Genomic DNA, 15,570 nt, shown 5'->3' with positions numbered 1-15,570 from the left:
CAAGTTTTTAATACGAGGGGTGGTGAAGAAAGTAGATATTTATTAACAAATAAAATAAGAAATTGAAAAGTATACAGAATTAACAAGTTTATTTAAGTATTTAATAGCACGTAGAATTTATTTGATTAACGATCAGGTACGTTTGGAATTTCATAAAAAAATAGTCACTGGATACTAAATCTGCGATGTATGTGATTCATCTAAAAAAATTCCAACTTGACGTGCGTTGCTTTGATGTTATGCTTGGAGAGGAATTGGATCCGCAATACATTCAAGGAATTCGAAGATCGGATAGCGATTTAAACAGAAAGGAAATAGCGAGTCCGAAAGGTTAAAAAATGAAAACAACCCGAATTAACGTATTAAACAGTTCGACGTTGAAGGTTTTAATTGGTAAAGGAACTGATGAACTTCCGTCGCGAAAAAAAATAACCGCCTCTCATACTGGACTATTAATTTCTTGATTATTCGCCGACTGATATTACATCGGGGTGGTTGTATTAGGGGCGGTTAGGGTAGTAGTTACTTGAAATAAATCGTACAATTTTATCTCGCGTTCGGTATTTTTCAATTCAATCTATTAGGAATTCATAATGTATCAACAGGTCTGTTGAAAAACGAGGTGTGATCAAAAAATACGGTGAATTATTTTATTAAAAATGAAAAAAAAACTAGTTTGAAATACTGTATTTGGATATTAACGTTGAATTTGTTTATAAGGGGTTTCATTCGAATTAGTTGTATATATTGAGATAACACATCTTCTAGATTACCGGGTATATAATTACAATACGTCAATTCCTAAACTAACTTTTAAATGTTTAACATTATAAACGAAATTTTGGTTACTACCAACCTTGTCCTTGCGTCAGTTCAACTTGGTTCATATTGACTTTTTATGATTACAGCTGATCTATTAATCCCACTTCTCTTAGAAAATTCAGGTTCTGGGATGGTTCTAGCTACCACAAATCTTCGTCTTCTATTTCATACACCCTTGAACTCTGACATTTCGAGAGAATGTCCTCAAAATACGCACGGAGGCGACAGTGATTGTTCTTATTCAGGCTGATAAATGCAGGAAATTTTATCTGGTTATTGTGTCCTAATAAAGTCTTTACCTATGATTTGTTTTTTCTATTGCTCTGCTGCTGATACCACAGAAGGGTTCAGGTTCAATGAAAATAATCCAACTTTCCTTCAATTGTGTCAGACCCTTCGATCCTACACCAGCCGACTGTTCATCTTCTGAATAATCACGTCTTCGTCGTGAATTTGCGTTAAACCTTCAGCAAAAGCTCTGCACCAGGTGAGGACATGAACTCTACACCATGAACCCCCTTCATCTCTAATGGTTGATAAGCGAATCCCGAAACGCTCTGATCGAAAATGGGGGAACCACTGAGCATGGCAATGTTGTCGGATTCATCTCTAATTAATTAAGAATTTTATTTTTGGTACAACCTTCATAATATGATAAAATTTTCCGATGTACTATAAACAGTTAAAGGCTCGATATCTGTATACTATAACTTGTATTTATTTTAAAAAAAATCTTGTTTTCCGTTGGTCAGTACTTCTCTTCACATCTCTATCCAAGCCGACAACAAACCGATATTCCTATTACTCCTGAAACAAGATTATATCAACGTGAATCTGAAAACGAACGAAGAACACACCCCGCTATATTACGCTTTGTTGAAATACGAATCCGGTGACGATAGCGAAGAATCTTACGCGGTTCAACTGCTCAAACACGACGTCCAAACCAATCCGTTGTATTCTTCGAATCGCAACAGTTTATTGCAAGTGCTCATTTTAGCGGGAGCTAGAAAAGCCGCCGTATATTTATGTCAACATTTGGCGGGATATTTGAATCACGCTAATGCAGAAGGTAAAAAAATGAATATAAAAGGGGTGTGTTATAAAAATTTTCGTTTGTTTTAGGTGAAACCGCTTTACATTTTGCTTGTTCGAAAAATTATAGCGATCTAGTTAAGGCGTTATTAAAAAACGGTTGTAATCCGAATTTGTTGACGAATGAAACTCGTCAAACGGCTTTACATTACGCCGTTAAAAATAATGCCGAAGATTCGATTTTGTCTTTGGTCGAATATAATGAACAAATCGAAAATTCCGGTAAGTAGATTTTATGAATGAGATTTGAAATTTTGGAACCTCCCCGGTACAATACAATCGTCCGTTACTATGATTTGGTAACGATATTTCGAATCTGACAAAAACCTCAATATAAAAAAAAGAAGGATTCAGTCGTTTAACAGTCGATTATAATTTTCTTATACTTTTGAGTGTAAAAAATCGGAAAAGAAATATTTTCAAAATACCTCTATAATCATATTTATCGAAGAAATTTTTCGTTTGCCTTTTGTATAAAAAATTACTAAAAAAAAATTAAAATTAGCTGTAAAACCAAAAGTTTCTAACTATACCCGTAATTATCGACTTAAAACAAAAACCGAAATGAAACTTTTCTGCATACCCCTGTACTCATATTGTTGAAATTAATTATATGAATTTTTTTAGCGTCCCTTGTATAAAAAATTGTGAATAGAAATTGTCAATTTCTGAGATTTGACGAAATTTTTAGCTTCGTAAAAACGTCTAAAATCGATTATAAAAAAGAAGAAATTAATCGATTATTCGATTCAATCATCTACTTCTCAAAAATAAATCGAAAAAAGGGTTTTCTAGATACCCTTGCAATCATATTTTTTCAATATGTTGTATAAAATTTTAATTAACTCTGGTACAATGTTAAAATTGTTAATCTTTTAGATTTCGTAACGAAATTTCAAACTTTGTTATAATTTATCGAATCGAATATAAAAAAAATCAATCGATTATTTGACATAATTATTATCCAATCGAGAATTATTTGAAATTGGTACCCCTGTAATCATATTATTCAAATACATCCAAATTTTTCGATAAACCCTGGTATAATAAAATGTAAATAAATTTTCTATTTCTTGGTAAGGAAATTTCAAAATTAGTATCTTAAAAAACTGAAAAAAAGAAGAAATCAATCGATTATTTGACGTAATCATCGATTTCTCAAAAATAAAACGAAATAAAAATGCCTATCTTTTATATAAACTCTTCAATCAACCCCGGTATAATGAATAACAAAATGAAAATTGTTAATTTATCATATTTGATAACGAAATTTCTAACTATCATATTTATCGAAAATAAAATGAAAAAAGAAGAAAGTACTCGATTTTTTTATATAATTTCGTAATTATGAGAAATAATCGTTACAATATTAAATTATATTATATTAAAAAAGAAGAAATTACTCGATTATTTGATATAATTTCGTAATTATGAGAAATAATCATTATATTGAATATAAAAAAAAATAAATTTGACATAATTATTATCCAATCAAGAATTATTTGAAATTGAAACTTCCTAGGTACCCCTGTAATCTTATTATTCAAATATATTGACTAAATTTTTCGATGAACCCTGGTATAATAAAATGTAAATAAAAATTTTCTATTGGTAACTAAATTTCGAAATTAGTTATGACTGAAAAAAAGAAGAAATCAATCGATTATTCGACGTAATAATCGATTTCAAAAAAATAAATCAAAAAAAGAGTATGCCTTTACAATAATAAACTCTTCAATCAACCCCGGTACAATGAATGACAAGTGAAAATTGTTAATTCAACAAATTTGATAACGAAATTTCCAACTTTCATATATATCGAAATCCATTTACCTTAATTTAATCATAATGTTTCGAATTATAAGAAGAAAATCGTTGTTTTGAATATAAAAAAGAAGAAATCGATTATTCGACGTAATAATCGATTTGAAAAAAATAAATCGAAAGAAGAGTATTCCACAATATATAAATTCTTCAATCAACCCCGGTACAATGAATAACAAATGAAATTTGTTAATTCAACAAATTTGATAACGAAATTTCCAACTTTCATATTTATCGAAAACCATTTACCTTAATTTAATCATAATGTTTCGAATTATGAGAAGAAAATCGTTGTTTTGAATATAAAAAAGAAGAAATCGATTATTTGACGTAATTATCACCTTCCAAACCAAAAATAATTTTCCATATATCGCTGTAATTGTATCTTTCAAATATTTCTAAACTCGTTTTCGATCAAACTATTTTTTTTTAAATAAATCGATTTTATTCCGTTGAATACAACTTTTCCAAAACTATTGAGACATCCTTTTATACGAGGGGTGATCCAAAATTTCTAAACAATAATCTAACCCATTTGTATTTCTATATAATCGTCATGGAGTAGGATATTTTTGTCGTTTTGTAGAAACATCCAAGGACGATAAAATAATGTGCGATTTCCATTGTCGAGATATAAACGACGAAACGCCGATTTGTCTTGCTCTCACCGAAAATCGCAATAATCTAGTACCGGTTTTAATAAAGGTGAGTCACTTTATAAAACCTTTTTCTATTTGCCTAAACACTTCAAAAAAAATCTTCAGGGTAAAGCCGACATAAACGTACGTAATAATTACGATCAATCTTTATTACATCAAGCCATTATAAAAGAAGACCCGAAAACCGCCATATTTTTATTGAATCACGGCATCGACTTCAACGCAATGTAAGTATATTAAAACACCATCTATATTTCCAAATTCGATTTATATCGTTATATCTGTTACGTTATAATTATCGATTTTCATACTAGTTCGGTTTTAACCTTCGTGGGTCTCGTCAGTATATGATTCGTAGGACTAATTAATTTTACTGCCGATCATCTCAACACTAAAAGTCTAATAACAATACAGATCCCATCTCTATAACAATTATTGTAACACATCTTGGTTTTAAACGTTGTCATTTATTTTTTCTCAAAATAATATGTCAACTTCAATCCGATTTCTTCTTATATATTCTTCGAACGCAGTCAGAACAGTGTATTGATACCTGTGTAATTGTGTAGACAGAGGCCAAATTTAAAAAAAAAAGAAGAACAACTTAATGATCGCATCTAGCGTTTATGGAGAATAGATGGAAGGAGAACCGGGTTAAAAGAGGAGATAAATTTCAGTTAGACAGACTTTCTGTGGGCTGAAATTTTTGTGACTGGTAGATGATGTAAAGGAAAAAGTTCAAGTAGTGTGCAGTTGTACTGTTACGTATCTCCATGGAACCATTTGAATTTTGTGTCAAATGTGTGGAAATCACATTTACATAACCTCTTAATATGAATCTGACTTCCTCACTGTTTTTGATCGGCTTTCTAACTCTCAAATGGGTTTATCTGGGAAAGTGCTCGATCTTTCGAAATCCCCAAAGGATGGAGGAACTTCCTTCAGCGTTATAAGGGCTCCTAAGATAAACACACAAACTCCAGAATTGATTAAAGGGGGAATTGATCTTCAAACTTCCCTATTTCAGTTAGACAGACTTTCTGTGGGCTGAATTTTTTTTCTAGTAATTAGTTGTTGGTAGAAAACCGTAGATGGGTGAAATTGAGTTAAAAATTTGATTAGTTGAAGACCTCAATTAGCACTTAGTCCAAAATAATTAGAGGAATATAACCTATAAAAAAGTTTTTCAAAATGTTGATCGAAACTATTGTGACGCCAATCAAACAACGAGACAATTCTCTTGACCTCGATCCTATACAGGATGCCCTGCAAAAGAACCGACAAAAATCAAAGACGTATAGGGGAGACAAATATATGACGATTGGGGGAATTTACTTCTGTGCCAAATTGCATCCACGATTAGTCAAAGGTACCAGAAACTTGAAAATACCAAATTTGGTACACTATATGGAGATATTGAGTAATGGTAAGTAGAAGGTGATTGAACCATTCCGGAAGGTTAATAAAAATGTGAAATTTTGAGGTTAGATCACTTAGATCAGCTACTACTTACCATTATTCGAAATAAAAAAATGGTATTTTTGAGTTGAACGGTTGAAAATGAAGTTTTGACCCCAAGACAACTCCTCGGGGTTGCGAAACTATAAGTAAATCGTCGTATATTGAAATTTTTTAGAACCACCGAAGGAGAAACTCCTTTACAATTAGCCATCCATTGTCGTTTAGGCGAAGTAGTCGACGATTTGTGTACGAGAGGTGTTGATATGTCGGCGCCGGATAGATTAGGTAATTGCGCCCTTTGGGCAGCTCTAGATTCCGATCAAGAAGACATCGCTAGTATACTCGTCAAACACGGAGCTGATACGGATTGTTGGGGTCCGGGACCTGACGGTTGCCGTCAGACGCTTCTTCATAGGTAAATCTTTAAATACGAGTGTAGCGCGTTAAGTTTTATATTATCATAAACTATTTTTTTTAAGGGCGATAGACGAAAATAAAGAATCCGCGGCTATATTTTTAATTCAATCCGGTTGCGATTTGAATTCGCCCAGAATGCCCGGTCATAACGGCGAGGGTGGCGAAGAGGCTAAAGATAAAAAATCACCCCTACATCTTTGTTGTCAATGGGGATTGGAACCTGTAGTTAGGGTACGAATTTTTTTATCGATTATGCGGACTTATTAACTTTTTTTATTTTTAGACTTTAGTGGAACACAGGGCGAACGTTAATATCAGAGACGCCGAAAATAAAACTCCTTTACATATAGCAATCGAAAATAATCAGGACGAAATAATATCCTTGTTGATAAGCGTACCGGAAATTGATTTGAGTCTAAGGGATAAGAGTGGTTTGAGTCCTTTCGCTACTGCCCTTACTTATAGGAATAATAAAGCCGCTCAGGCGATTTTGGATAAATTACCCAACGCCGCAGAACAGGTGATTATCTTATTAATTGATTTTTGTTCAACACTGTATTTTGCGATTATTTTTTTTTATGTTTTCAGTTCGATTCGAAGGGTCAAAATTTTCTTCATATAGCAATAAAAAAGGGAGACATAGAAAGTGCCTTATTTTTGTTGACGGTGCAAGTTGATGTTAATTCGAGGGTACAGGATCCCATGCTAACGCCCCCGATACATTTAGCCGCCAGATCTGGTAACGAAACTTTAGTTAGGAGTTTGATACTTGCCGGAGCCAGAGTGGACGATAGAGATGCTCAAAAGTAAACCGATTAATCATTTTTTTAGTACACCCCGTATATTTTTACCTAAGGACGTTGACTGATTTTTGGAATTGCGAAAGAAAATGGAAATTGAATAAAAATTGAAAATAACAGTTTTTATTGAATTAGAATGAAAAAAAGTTTTGTATCGAATTGAATTTAAAAAAATCATTTCGAAAAACATGAGAGAAACATTTTTTGGCGAATTTTGATTCGAAAAAAGTGCAAAAAAACAATTGTTATTGATTTAAAGTGTTAAAAAGTATTTTTTTGGCCGAATTTAACTTTGAAAATCCCCATTTTGATGGATTCAAACTCTTGATAGCCGATTCAAATCCGGAAAAAAACATTTTGTATCGAATATTATTTAAAACAAAACATTTTTGGCAAATAAAATACACTTTTTTATCAAGTTATATTTAAAAAATCCAATTTTGAGTGACTGAAATTAGGAAAATTTATTTTTTATCGTTTTAAACTCGGGAAAATCATTTTTTGAGAGTTCTGACTTGAAAAATTCAATTAAGTGCAAAAAACAACTTTTACCAATTTAAACTATGAAAAAATATATTTTTTAACGAATTATATTAATAAAATCTTTTTTGGCCGAATTCAACTTGGAAATTCCCATTTTGATTGATTGAACCTTTTGATAGCCCATTCAAATCCAAAATAAAAACATTTTGTATCGAATATAATTAAAAAAAAAAAACATTTTTGGCAAACAAAAGACACTTTTTTACCAAGTTATACTTAAAAAATTCAATTTTGAGTGAATTAATTTCTGAAAATCTAATTTTTATCTATTTAAACTTGGGAAAATCTTTTTTGGCCGAATTAATCCCAATCTTGATTGATTCAAACTCTTGTTGCAAATTTAAACTCAAAAAAAAGTTATTTTGAGACGATTTTTTTCAATCAATTGAACAAAGACAATCAAAAATCGTTTTTAGCCAATTTTTTCCGATTTAAATTAGAAAAAATCATTTTTTTGGCGAACTAAAACTCGAAAACAAAATTAAACTGGAAAAAGCCAATTTTTGGTCAAAATAAGGCCAGCAAAACAAATTTGTTATCAATATATGTATATTAGAAAAACTACTAATTGGAAAATTATTAACTAAAATCAACTCATAAAATCTATTTTCGCTTAAATTACATTTTAGAAATAATTTTTCACTATTTTTTAGACGAACCGCTTTACATATAGCAGCAGAAGCAGGAAACGCTCCCGCCGTCTTGGCGCTTTTACAAAACGACGCCGATTACGATGCCGTAGACGTCGAAAACGATAACGCTTTACATATCGCAGTCAGAGAAGGACATTTGAACGTCGTTAGAACCTTATTAATTGAATCGACAATAGACGCCGAAGCAGTCAATTTGAAAGTACGTTAATTTTTTTCAATAAAGAAAAACTTCATACAACAATATAACCATTTCCCCAGATATACTAATCTAATATACTAATAATATAGTAATTTTGACTACACCACATTTTTAATAGCGAATCTCTTTCTATCCAAATTTGGGGATATAATAAATTTAGCAACAACACATTTTACTTACTCTGATTTATAACGATACCTCTATTTACCTAGATTTGGGTATATAGTACGTTTGGCAACATTTCATTTCCAATATACTTATAACAAAGCCTCTATTTGCCTAGATATAGAGATATAGTAAAATTGACAACAACGTAATTCCGTATACGCAATGAAACATGAAAATGAAGATAAACATTGGTAGGTACATACGAGAAAATTGATCGTTTACCCCAAGGTCACCAGTTTTACTTAGATTGCTTAATTTAACTAGATCTGACAACAAGGCTATTACCATTATGCAGTTGGATAATACCTCAGATGCATATTACTTAGAAAAAAAAACAGTAGAGGCGCTGCTATACGAAACAACAATTATTGACAGCTGTCACAGTGACAACAGATGAATGATCATAGAAATGTTGTACTGCCAAACTTATCACTTTTCCATGAGTCCAAAGACATTTCAAATTACTTTGTTTGGTAGAAAAAAATGTACCAAATCGAGAACTCGATATTCTCGGTTGGTTAAAAACTGGTAGTTTGAGCAGCATTTAAAAAAATTATTCAGCGCCCTATTTATAATTTTCTGAATTTACCGAACATTTCGAATCAATTTTCTTACTATAACGGCACTGTTGCCTCAAGAAATTTTCCGTTTCATCTCAGAGTTGGTTAAATTTTTGATTTTTCAGGGTCGGAATCCCTTACACGAATTATGTAAATACGGTAAAGACAACGCGGCTGCGATTTGTGAATTATTTTTAGAATGTATGCCGAATTATCCTATAAATAGCCCCGATTTAATGGTAAGTTGTAAATGGTATCGATGTGGATGCGGAATTGATTTTTTTTTCCAATTTCAGGGAAATTCGCCTTTACTGTTAGCATACATGAAAGCGAACGCGAACTTGTGCCGAATATTGGTGTCGAAAAAAGCTTGTTTATCTTCGGAAAATTCCGAAAGGGTGACTATTTTTAATTATCAGGTGAGATTGTTAAAAAAATTTCATATTTTTACTATATTTTCAATATTTCGCAAACGTACTTTTGTTTAAACCACATCATTTATTATTTTTATCCCAAAATATAAGAAATCCCTTTGTTAGAAACTTAGAAATTTTTATTTTTAATGGAATAAAACGGTTTTCAAAAAAGTCAATTTCTCACGACCCCCGTAATCTAAACATTAGAAATAATCTAAAAATGTCGTTTTGTATCCACAAGATGTCGCCGCACGTCTTACTCGTCAATTTTATTTTAAATATAAATTTGGAAATTTAATCAATTTCGAAAAATTTTTATTTAGCATTTATAACATAAGCTATCAATATTTCTTACCACCCTCGTATACTAGTATTGACACTAAAACAGAAGAAATAATCTAAAAATTAGGTTATTTGTTTAATTCCAGCTACAAATTTTCCGATTTACAATTGTTTCAAAACAATTGTCACTTTTTATTCAGCTTCTCTGTCATAGTACATTGTCGATATTTCTTACGACCCCCGTAATTTAGTATTGATTCTAAAACATTAGAAATAATCTAAAAATTTCGTTTTGTATTCGCAAGATGTCGCCACACTTCTCACTTACTCCTCAATTTTATTTTAAATATAAATTTCGAATTTTCATTGATTTACAAAAATTCCCAATTTTCATTTAGCATTTCTTACATACACTATCAATATTTCTCACGACCCTTGTAAACCAGTATTGATATGAAAACAGAAGAAATAATGTAAAAATTAGGTTATCAATTTGATTCCAACTAGAAATTTCCAATTTACAATTATTTCAAAAAAAATGTCACTTTTTATTCAAATACTTTGACATATTATAAGGTGTATGAAAAAAAATAATGAAACTAGTAACACTACGAGTGATCTGGCAACGTTTCGTCTAGAAACAGGTTTACAATCAACAGTTCCAATTACATGTAATCAAAACTGAACAGGAAGGATAATAGAAAACGGTTTGGTTAATAGAATATTGACAACGATTAAAAATCCTGATTCGAATCCTTGTAACTTTTTCCCAAAACTAAAACGTTGAAAGAACCCTAGAGGACATTCGAATAACCTAACTTAACTATTTTTGATTGAATCTAAAAAGGCTCTTTATTAATTTTATTTCGATTATTGTCAATTTTTATTTGAATCTTTTGACATATTACGAGGTGTATGAAAAAATTAATCAGTTTAAGAACACTATGTTGCGACAGGTTTATACTCGAGAATTCCAAATCCACGTACCCAAATCCTCAAAACGAAACAGAAGAACAATTCAAGAAATATGAACTTTTGTTGGCAGAATATTGTCAATTAGCCATTATGTCTTTTCCCAATTTAGAAATATACCTAAAAACAGTGATATTTCATATTTTGTTTAACAGCTTTGACATATTACATCATTATGTCGTCGATATTACTTACGACCCTCGTAAACTAGTATTGGCACTAAAAAAGAAGAAACAATATATAAATTACGATTTTGGACTGCTAGATGTCACCACTTTTACTTAAATTGCATCTAAAATGGCCGTATAAGTAAACATTTTTAATTCCAATTTTAAATATGAAGAAATTACCGGTAGATGTCAGAACTGTTAGTACTTAAATTATATATAAAATAAAAGTCTTCTGATCTTTTCTCCTAAAAATTAAAGGGCCGGTTTCTTCAAGTTCTAATAAAATGCCAAATAATTATTAGCTACATAACTTTAGTAGGAACTTTTGACTGTCGAATAAATGTTTACCGTTTCTTCACCCTAGTTGGTTTAAATTCGAACTAACTAACAAGTATTTGTCACTTTACTATGTACTCAAGAAATAGTCTACTGTTGGTAACACTATGAAAGATGCCTACATAGTAATCGTCCATATATTAAATAAGGACAGAAATAAATGAAAAATCTTTCTTCTATTGACGATTTCCTATGATCTGTGTTTGTGATAATGATCTGTGATTAATTATATTTACACGTGTTTTGTTAAGGTTAATGTTGAAGTAGTCGCGAGTTGGAGAAAGTTGTGATTATAATTTATATTGAAAATAATTGATAGGAAAGGAAAAAGAAAACGGTTAAAAAACAAACAAACCACTTTTGATGTATAAAATTTTAGGTTAAGTTTCTACTAAACTCTTTAATTGACGTTGTGACTGCTTAATAAGTTATTTGGCACATATCTCTTTTTATTCAGAGGTTTAATTTATTAGAAGGTGAAAAAAATGGAATTTTTGGTTTTTCGTTAAATAATAGTTAACAGGATTTACGAAACCCGGCTTCAGTAATTCTTGTTTATTTAAATATTTCGTAGGTACCTACTAAGAGACTTCTTTATCGTCTTCTCGACACGCTCTCTCAGCCCGCACCATGGACGACGACGGATTCTTGTCAAGAATGCGGTAAACATTTCACCCTCACGGTACGCATGCATCATTGTCGTCATTGCGGCCGAGCACTTTGTACTAAATGTTCGGAAAAAGAAGTACCGATTCTCAAATTCGGCGAAAACAAACCGGTTCGAGTTTGTAACGTTTGTTTTGATGTATTAAAAACAGGAGGTAGTCAATTTTAACGAAAATTTTATTGGATAAAAAGAATATATACTCAACAACAAAAAAAATGACATCAAATTTTATCTTATTATTTTGTTAAATTATTTTATCAATTCAAAGTAATAATTAGTTAATTTGTAAGTTTCATACAAAATCCGCCAAAAAGAATTTTCTTTCATTATTAACGAAAAAATACAAAGAAAAAGCAAGAAAATAACACATTTTTAAAATACTATCTTTCATTTGTAGAGATTAAACCTTTGATATACTTCACTGGCATCTTCACGAAGAGTATTTGGTTTAAGTTACTAGGTTACTAAATTATCTCACAAATGCTTTATCCGCAGTATTCGAAAACCGTCTCTAGGAGTACTTGGTCGATGTACTCCTAGCAATCAGAGCTCCATTATAAATGAAATGAATTCCACTCCAAATCATAAGTGATCTTTTGAAAGGTAGGAATTCTCGAAGAAAACATTGAGCAAATCCTCCAATCGTCGTCACACTCTATTTCGATTGTTTGAGTGATATGGAGGATAACAACAGTTCCTCATTGCTCTACATTCCAAGCAGAATGCTGATCGATGAATAATCGATTTTCCAGGAATTGGCCTCGTCTCTAGTCGCCTTGATGCAATTCCATGCTTCTTCAGTTTACTTCGTATTGTGGAGGTGTTGAATGACTGTTTCTCCAATCAGTAGCTCGTTTCTGTATGGACTTAACCCCCATACATAACCAGGTTACTCACAAAAACAAAATACTTTACTCACAATTAGCTTCTAATACGAAAAATATAAGGTGTCCAGATTTTTTGCTGTTAAGTTGTTTTTAATGGAAGTTGAGGTTAGGACTGAGTCTATTCCCACTATGTTGGTAGTTTTGTTAAAAAACATTTTTATTATTTTAAAGTAAATTTTTTTAAAAATACTCCTTTTATTATACACTGCCCTTTAAAAAAAAAGATTACTTTGTATTTGCAACAATTTTCAATAAAAAAATTCCTGTGCGTGTATGTATGGATTTTGGGGTATCGTATACACTGCGACCCAAAAGATCTATCATGTCCCCCTTTCTTGCTGCGATACTGAACAATCCAGTGTTGTCTCAGCCACTGTAGGTTGTCCCAATAAGTAGTTTTGCTCCTATCTACCTTCTTTTACAATGTTTTTTTCCATTGTTTTGTAGCTGATACTACAGAAGGGTTTAAATCCCATGAAGGGCTTGTTTGCCCCCATTTTATAGAGTTTATCAGCAATTTCATTTCTCTCCACTCCAGTGTGCCCCAGAACTTTATTTTTCTTGCTTAGTACATTTAATTTTTCGAGGCAATCCCAAACGAGTTTACATTTTATGATATTAGAGCTTGGCTGCTGGGCTATGGAAGAGGATGATGATCTCTAGTTTGCAATAGCTCCTCTCTAGATTTAACTGAACATATTTTTCAATTGCATTGATTCTGGTTGAAAAATGATTAGTGCACTGCTCAGACTTTCAGAGTATTTGGTTCTGGGCCCATATACTACTATTCTCTGTTGCTTTAGATCCGTCCTTAAATCATTCAATGGCATTTCTGTTCATTTCTTGTATGGTGTTTTGGTCCCACTTGCTTTTACAGCCCTTCTTTTTTGATACAACGCTTAGTGAAGGTTTTTTCTTGGTGATTCCGTTTCTGAACATTCTAAGTGATGTTTTCTTTGCAACGCTTTCCATTACTATGTGGAGAGGTGGGAGATACTAGATCAGATACTAAAATTTTACTTGATTTTTTCAAGTTAAAGACACATCTTGGTCACATCAGACTGAATCAGCTGAACTTCATCTGCGAATGCTTTTCATCAAGAAATTTTGCTTGCATTGCACTGTTTCATGTCAAACAGCCTTAGCCTTAGACCTTGCTTATTCGATACAAAACGATTCTTGCATTTTATCAAATTCAAATGTTTAGCAAAAAGTACAGGAAAAATTTTGGTATGGAAATTAAACCAGAAAAAAACTATTCTATTGCTAGTTTTAATCATATAAATTATTTTGGGGGCATTTTCTGGTACTATTGTCATTTTATGATATCTGCGCTGTTATTCAAAATTAAAATTCCCAATTATATAGAATTTTATAATTGTTGAAGAATCTGTCCTGCATTGTTTGATATACGAGGGCAAGTGAAAAGTATAATAGAAAATTATACATTCCCTGTAATAAAACTTTATTTTTTATTATTATTTTATTTCTATGTGCATACTTAAATTATATATTCATTTTCTTTGCTTTATTATATCTATTGAAAAATTTGTATCTAAAAACAAAAATTTATTTCGCATTTTTTAAGAAGAATGTTATCTCTAATACTTTATATTATATTATTATAAATAATTGATTATTTATTAATTAAAATCATTATACACGAATTTTTTTGTTTCTTTTTTTTAATCGTTTTTGATTCAAGGGAACTGAAGCACTCAGTTATGTGAGTATCTTATACTCAGATAATGATGCCGTTACTCAGTGAATAAAAGGAATGCGTAATGTAGGTCAATATTTTCAATAACCCCATAAAATTCACCATTACCATTAGTCATCCAACTGTCTCGTTATCCGCAGTGAAAGAAACGCCATAACTAAAATAATATTTATAATTACATCGATGACTGTTTACAATCATTTAGTATTATGTACTTACTTGTTTATTTTGATGACAAGATCTGACAACGTGATGTCCTCAACCTCACTTTTAATCTCAGTTCACAAAATTCCTTAAATCACAGTCTCTAAACTTGTGCAGGTTTCTGGTAAAAACTCAGTAATTGTAGAAATAACAGACATTGAAATATTGGGAAACACGAAAAACAAATTTTTTTAACATTTTTCCACCATTGTCTCGGCAAACTTTTCACTCCAATTGAAATCATCATCTAATAATTCATGCACCAATTCAACTTTGTATGAATAGTGGATCGTCTTCTAACAAACTGGGTGTACCGGTTCTGCCAGATATTGTTTTACAGTCAATTTTGCAGTTTAGTATGTACATAAAGAAAATTTATTAAAGTTTCTCCATTTGACTGATGTATTTCTTTTAATATACTTTATATTTGTACTCTGTTTCCCCACTTGCTACCCGCTATAATTTAATTAATTAATCCCATTTGTACTTTACACAAAATCTCAATAAATTTTTCCTGGAACTCCAGTTTTTACCAACTTTCGGGATAATTGATGCATTTTGTACTTACCAAAGTCATTTTGTATAATCCTTAATAATTTGCTGACTACATCTGGAGCCTTTACGGTTGATTAACACTGGTTACACTGGAACCACACTTCACTATGTGATGCACGTTTCAAAAACTCAAGTCCGAGCTTCATATCCTTAATTTTCT

The 15,570-nt window shown here is 31.3% G+C and overlaps 1 protein-coding gene across 1 annotated transcript in view; it reads left to right on the top strand.

The window, feature by feature from the left end:
• The window catches only part of LOC130447287 (rabankyrin-5), a 35,987-nt gene extending 21,395 nt beyond the window's left edge, over positions 1 to 14,592 (top strand). Inside the window, exons 5-16 of the mRNA XM_056784020.1 lie at positions 1,575 to 1,894; positions 1,948 to 2,139; positions 4,328 to 4,446; positions 4,506 to 4,627; positions 6,037 to 6,276; positions 6,341 to 6,509; positions 6,562 to 6,798; positions 6,867 to 7,084; positions 8,275 to 8,473; positions 9,327 to 9,440; positions 9,498 to 9,620; positions 11,952 to 14,592. Coding sequence (XP_056639998.1) covers positions 1,575 to 1,894; positions 1,948 to 2,139; positions 4,328 to 4,446; positions 4,506 to 4,627; positions 6,037 to 6,276; positions 6,341 to 6,509; positions 6,562 to 6,798; positions 6,867 to 7,084; positions 8,275 to 8,473; positions 9,327 to 9,440; positions 9,498 to 9,620; positions 11,952 to 12,212 — 2,314 coding nt within the window. The 3' untranslated portion in view covers positions 12,213 to 14,592. The remainder of the gene's footprint in view (positions 1 to 1,574; positions 1,895 to 1,947; positions 2,140 to 4,327; positions 4,447 to 4,505; positions 4,628 to 6,036; positions 6,277 to 6,340; positions 6,510 to 6,561; positions 6,799 to 6,866; positions 7,085 to 8,274; positions 8,474 to 9,326; positions 9,441 to 9,497; positions 9,621 to 11,951) is intronic.
• The last annotated feature ends 978 nt before the right edge of the window (positions 14,593 to 15,570 follow it).

Source organism: Diorhabda sublineata, chromosome 1, assembly GCF_026230105.1.
Source record: "Diorhabda sublineata isolate icDioSubl1.1 chromosome 1, icDioSubl1.1, whole genome shotgun sequence".
Lineage (NCBI taxonomy): Eukaryota > Metazoa > Arthropoda > Insecta > Coleoptera > Chrysomelidae > Diorhabda > Diorhabda sublineata.
Note: the sequence above shows the minus strand (reverse complement) of the source record. Positions and strands in the feature narration are given on the sequence as shown.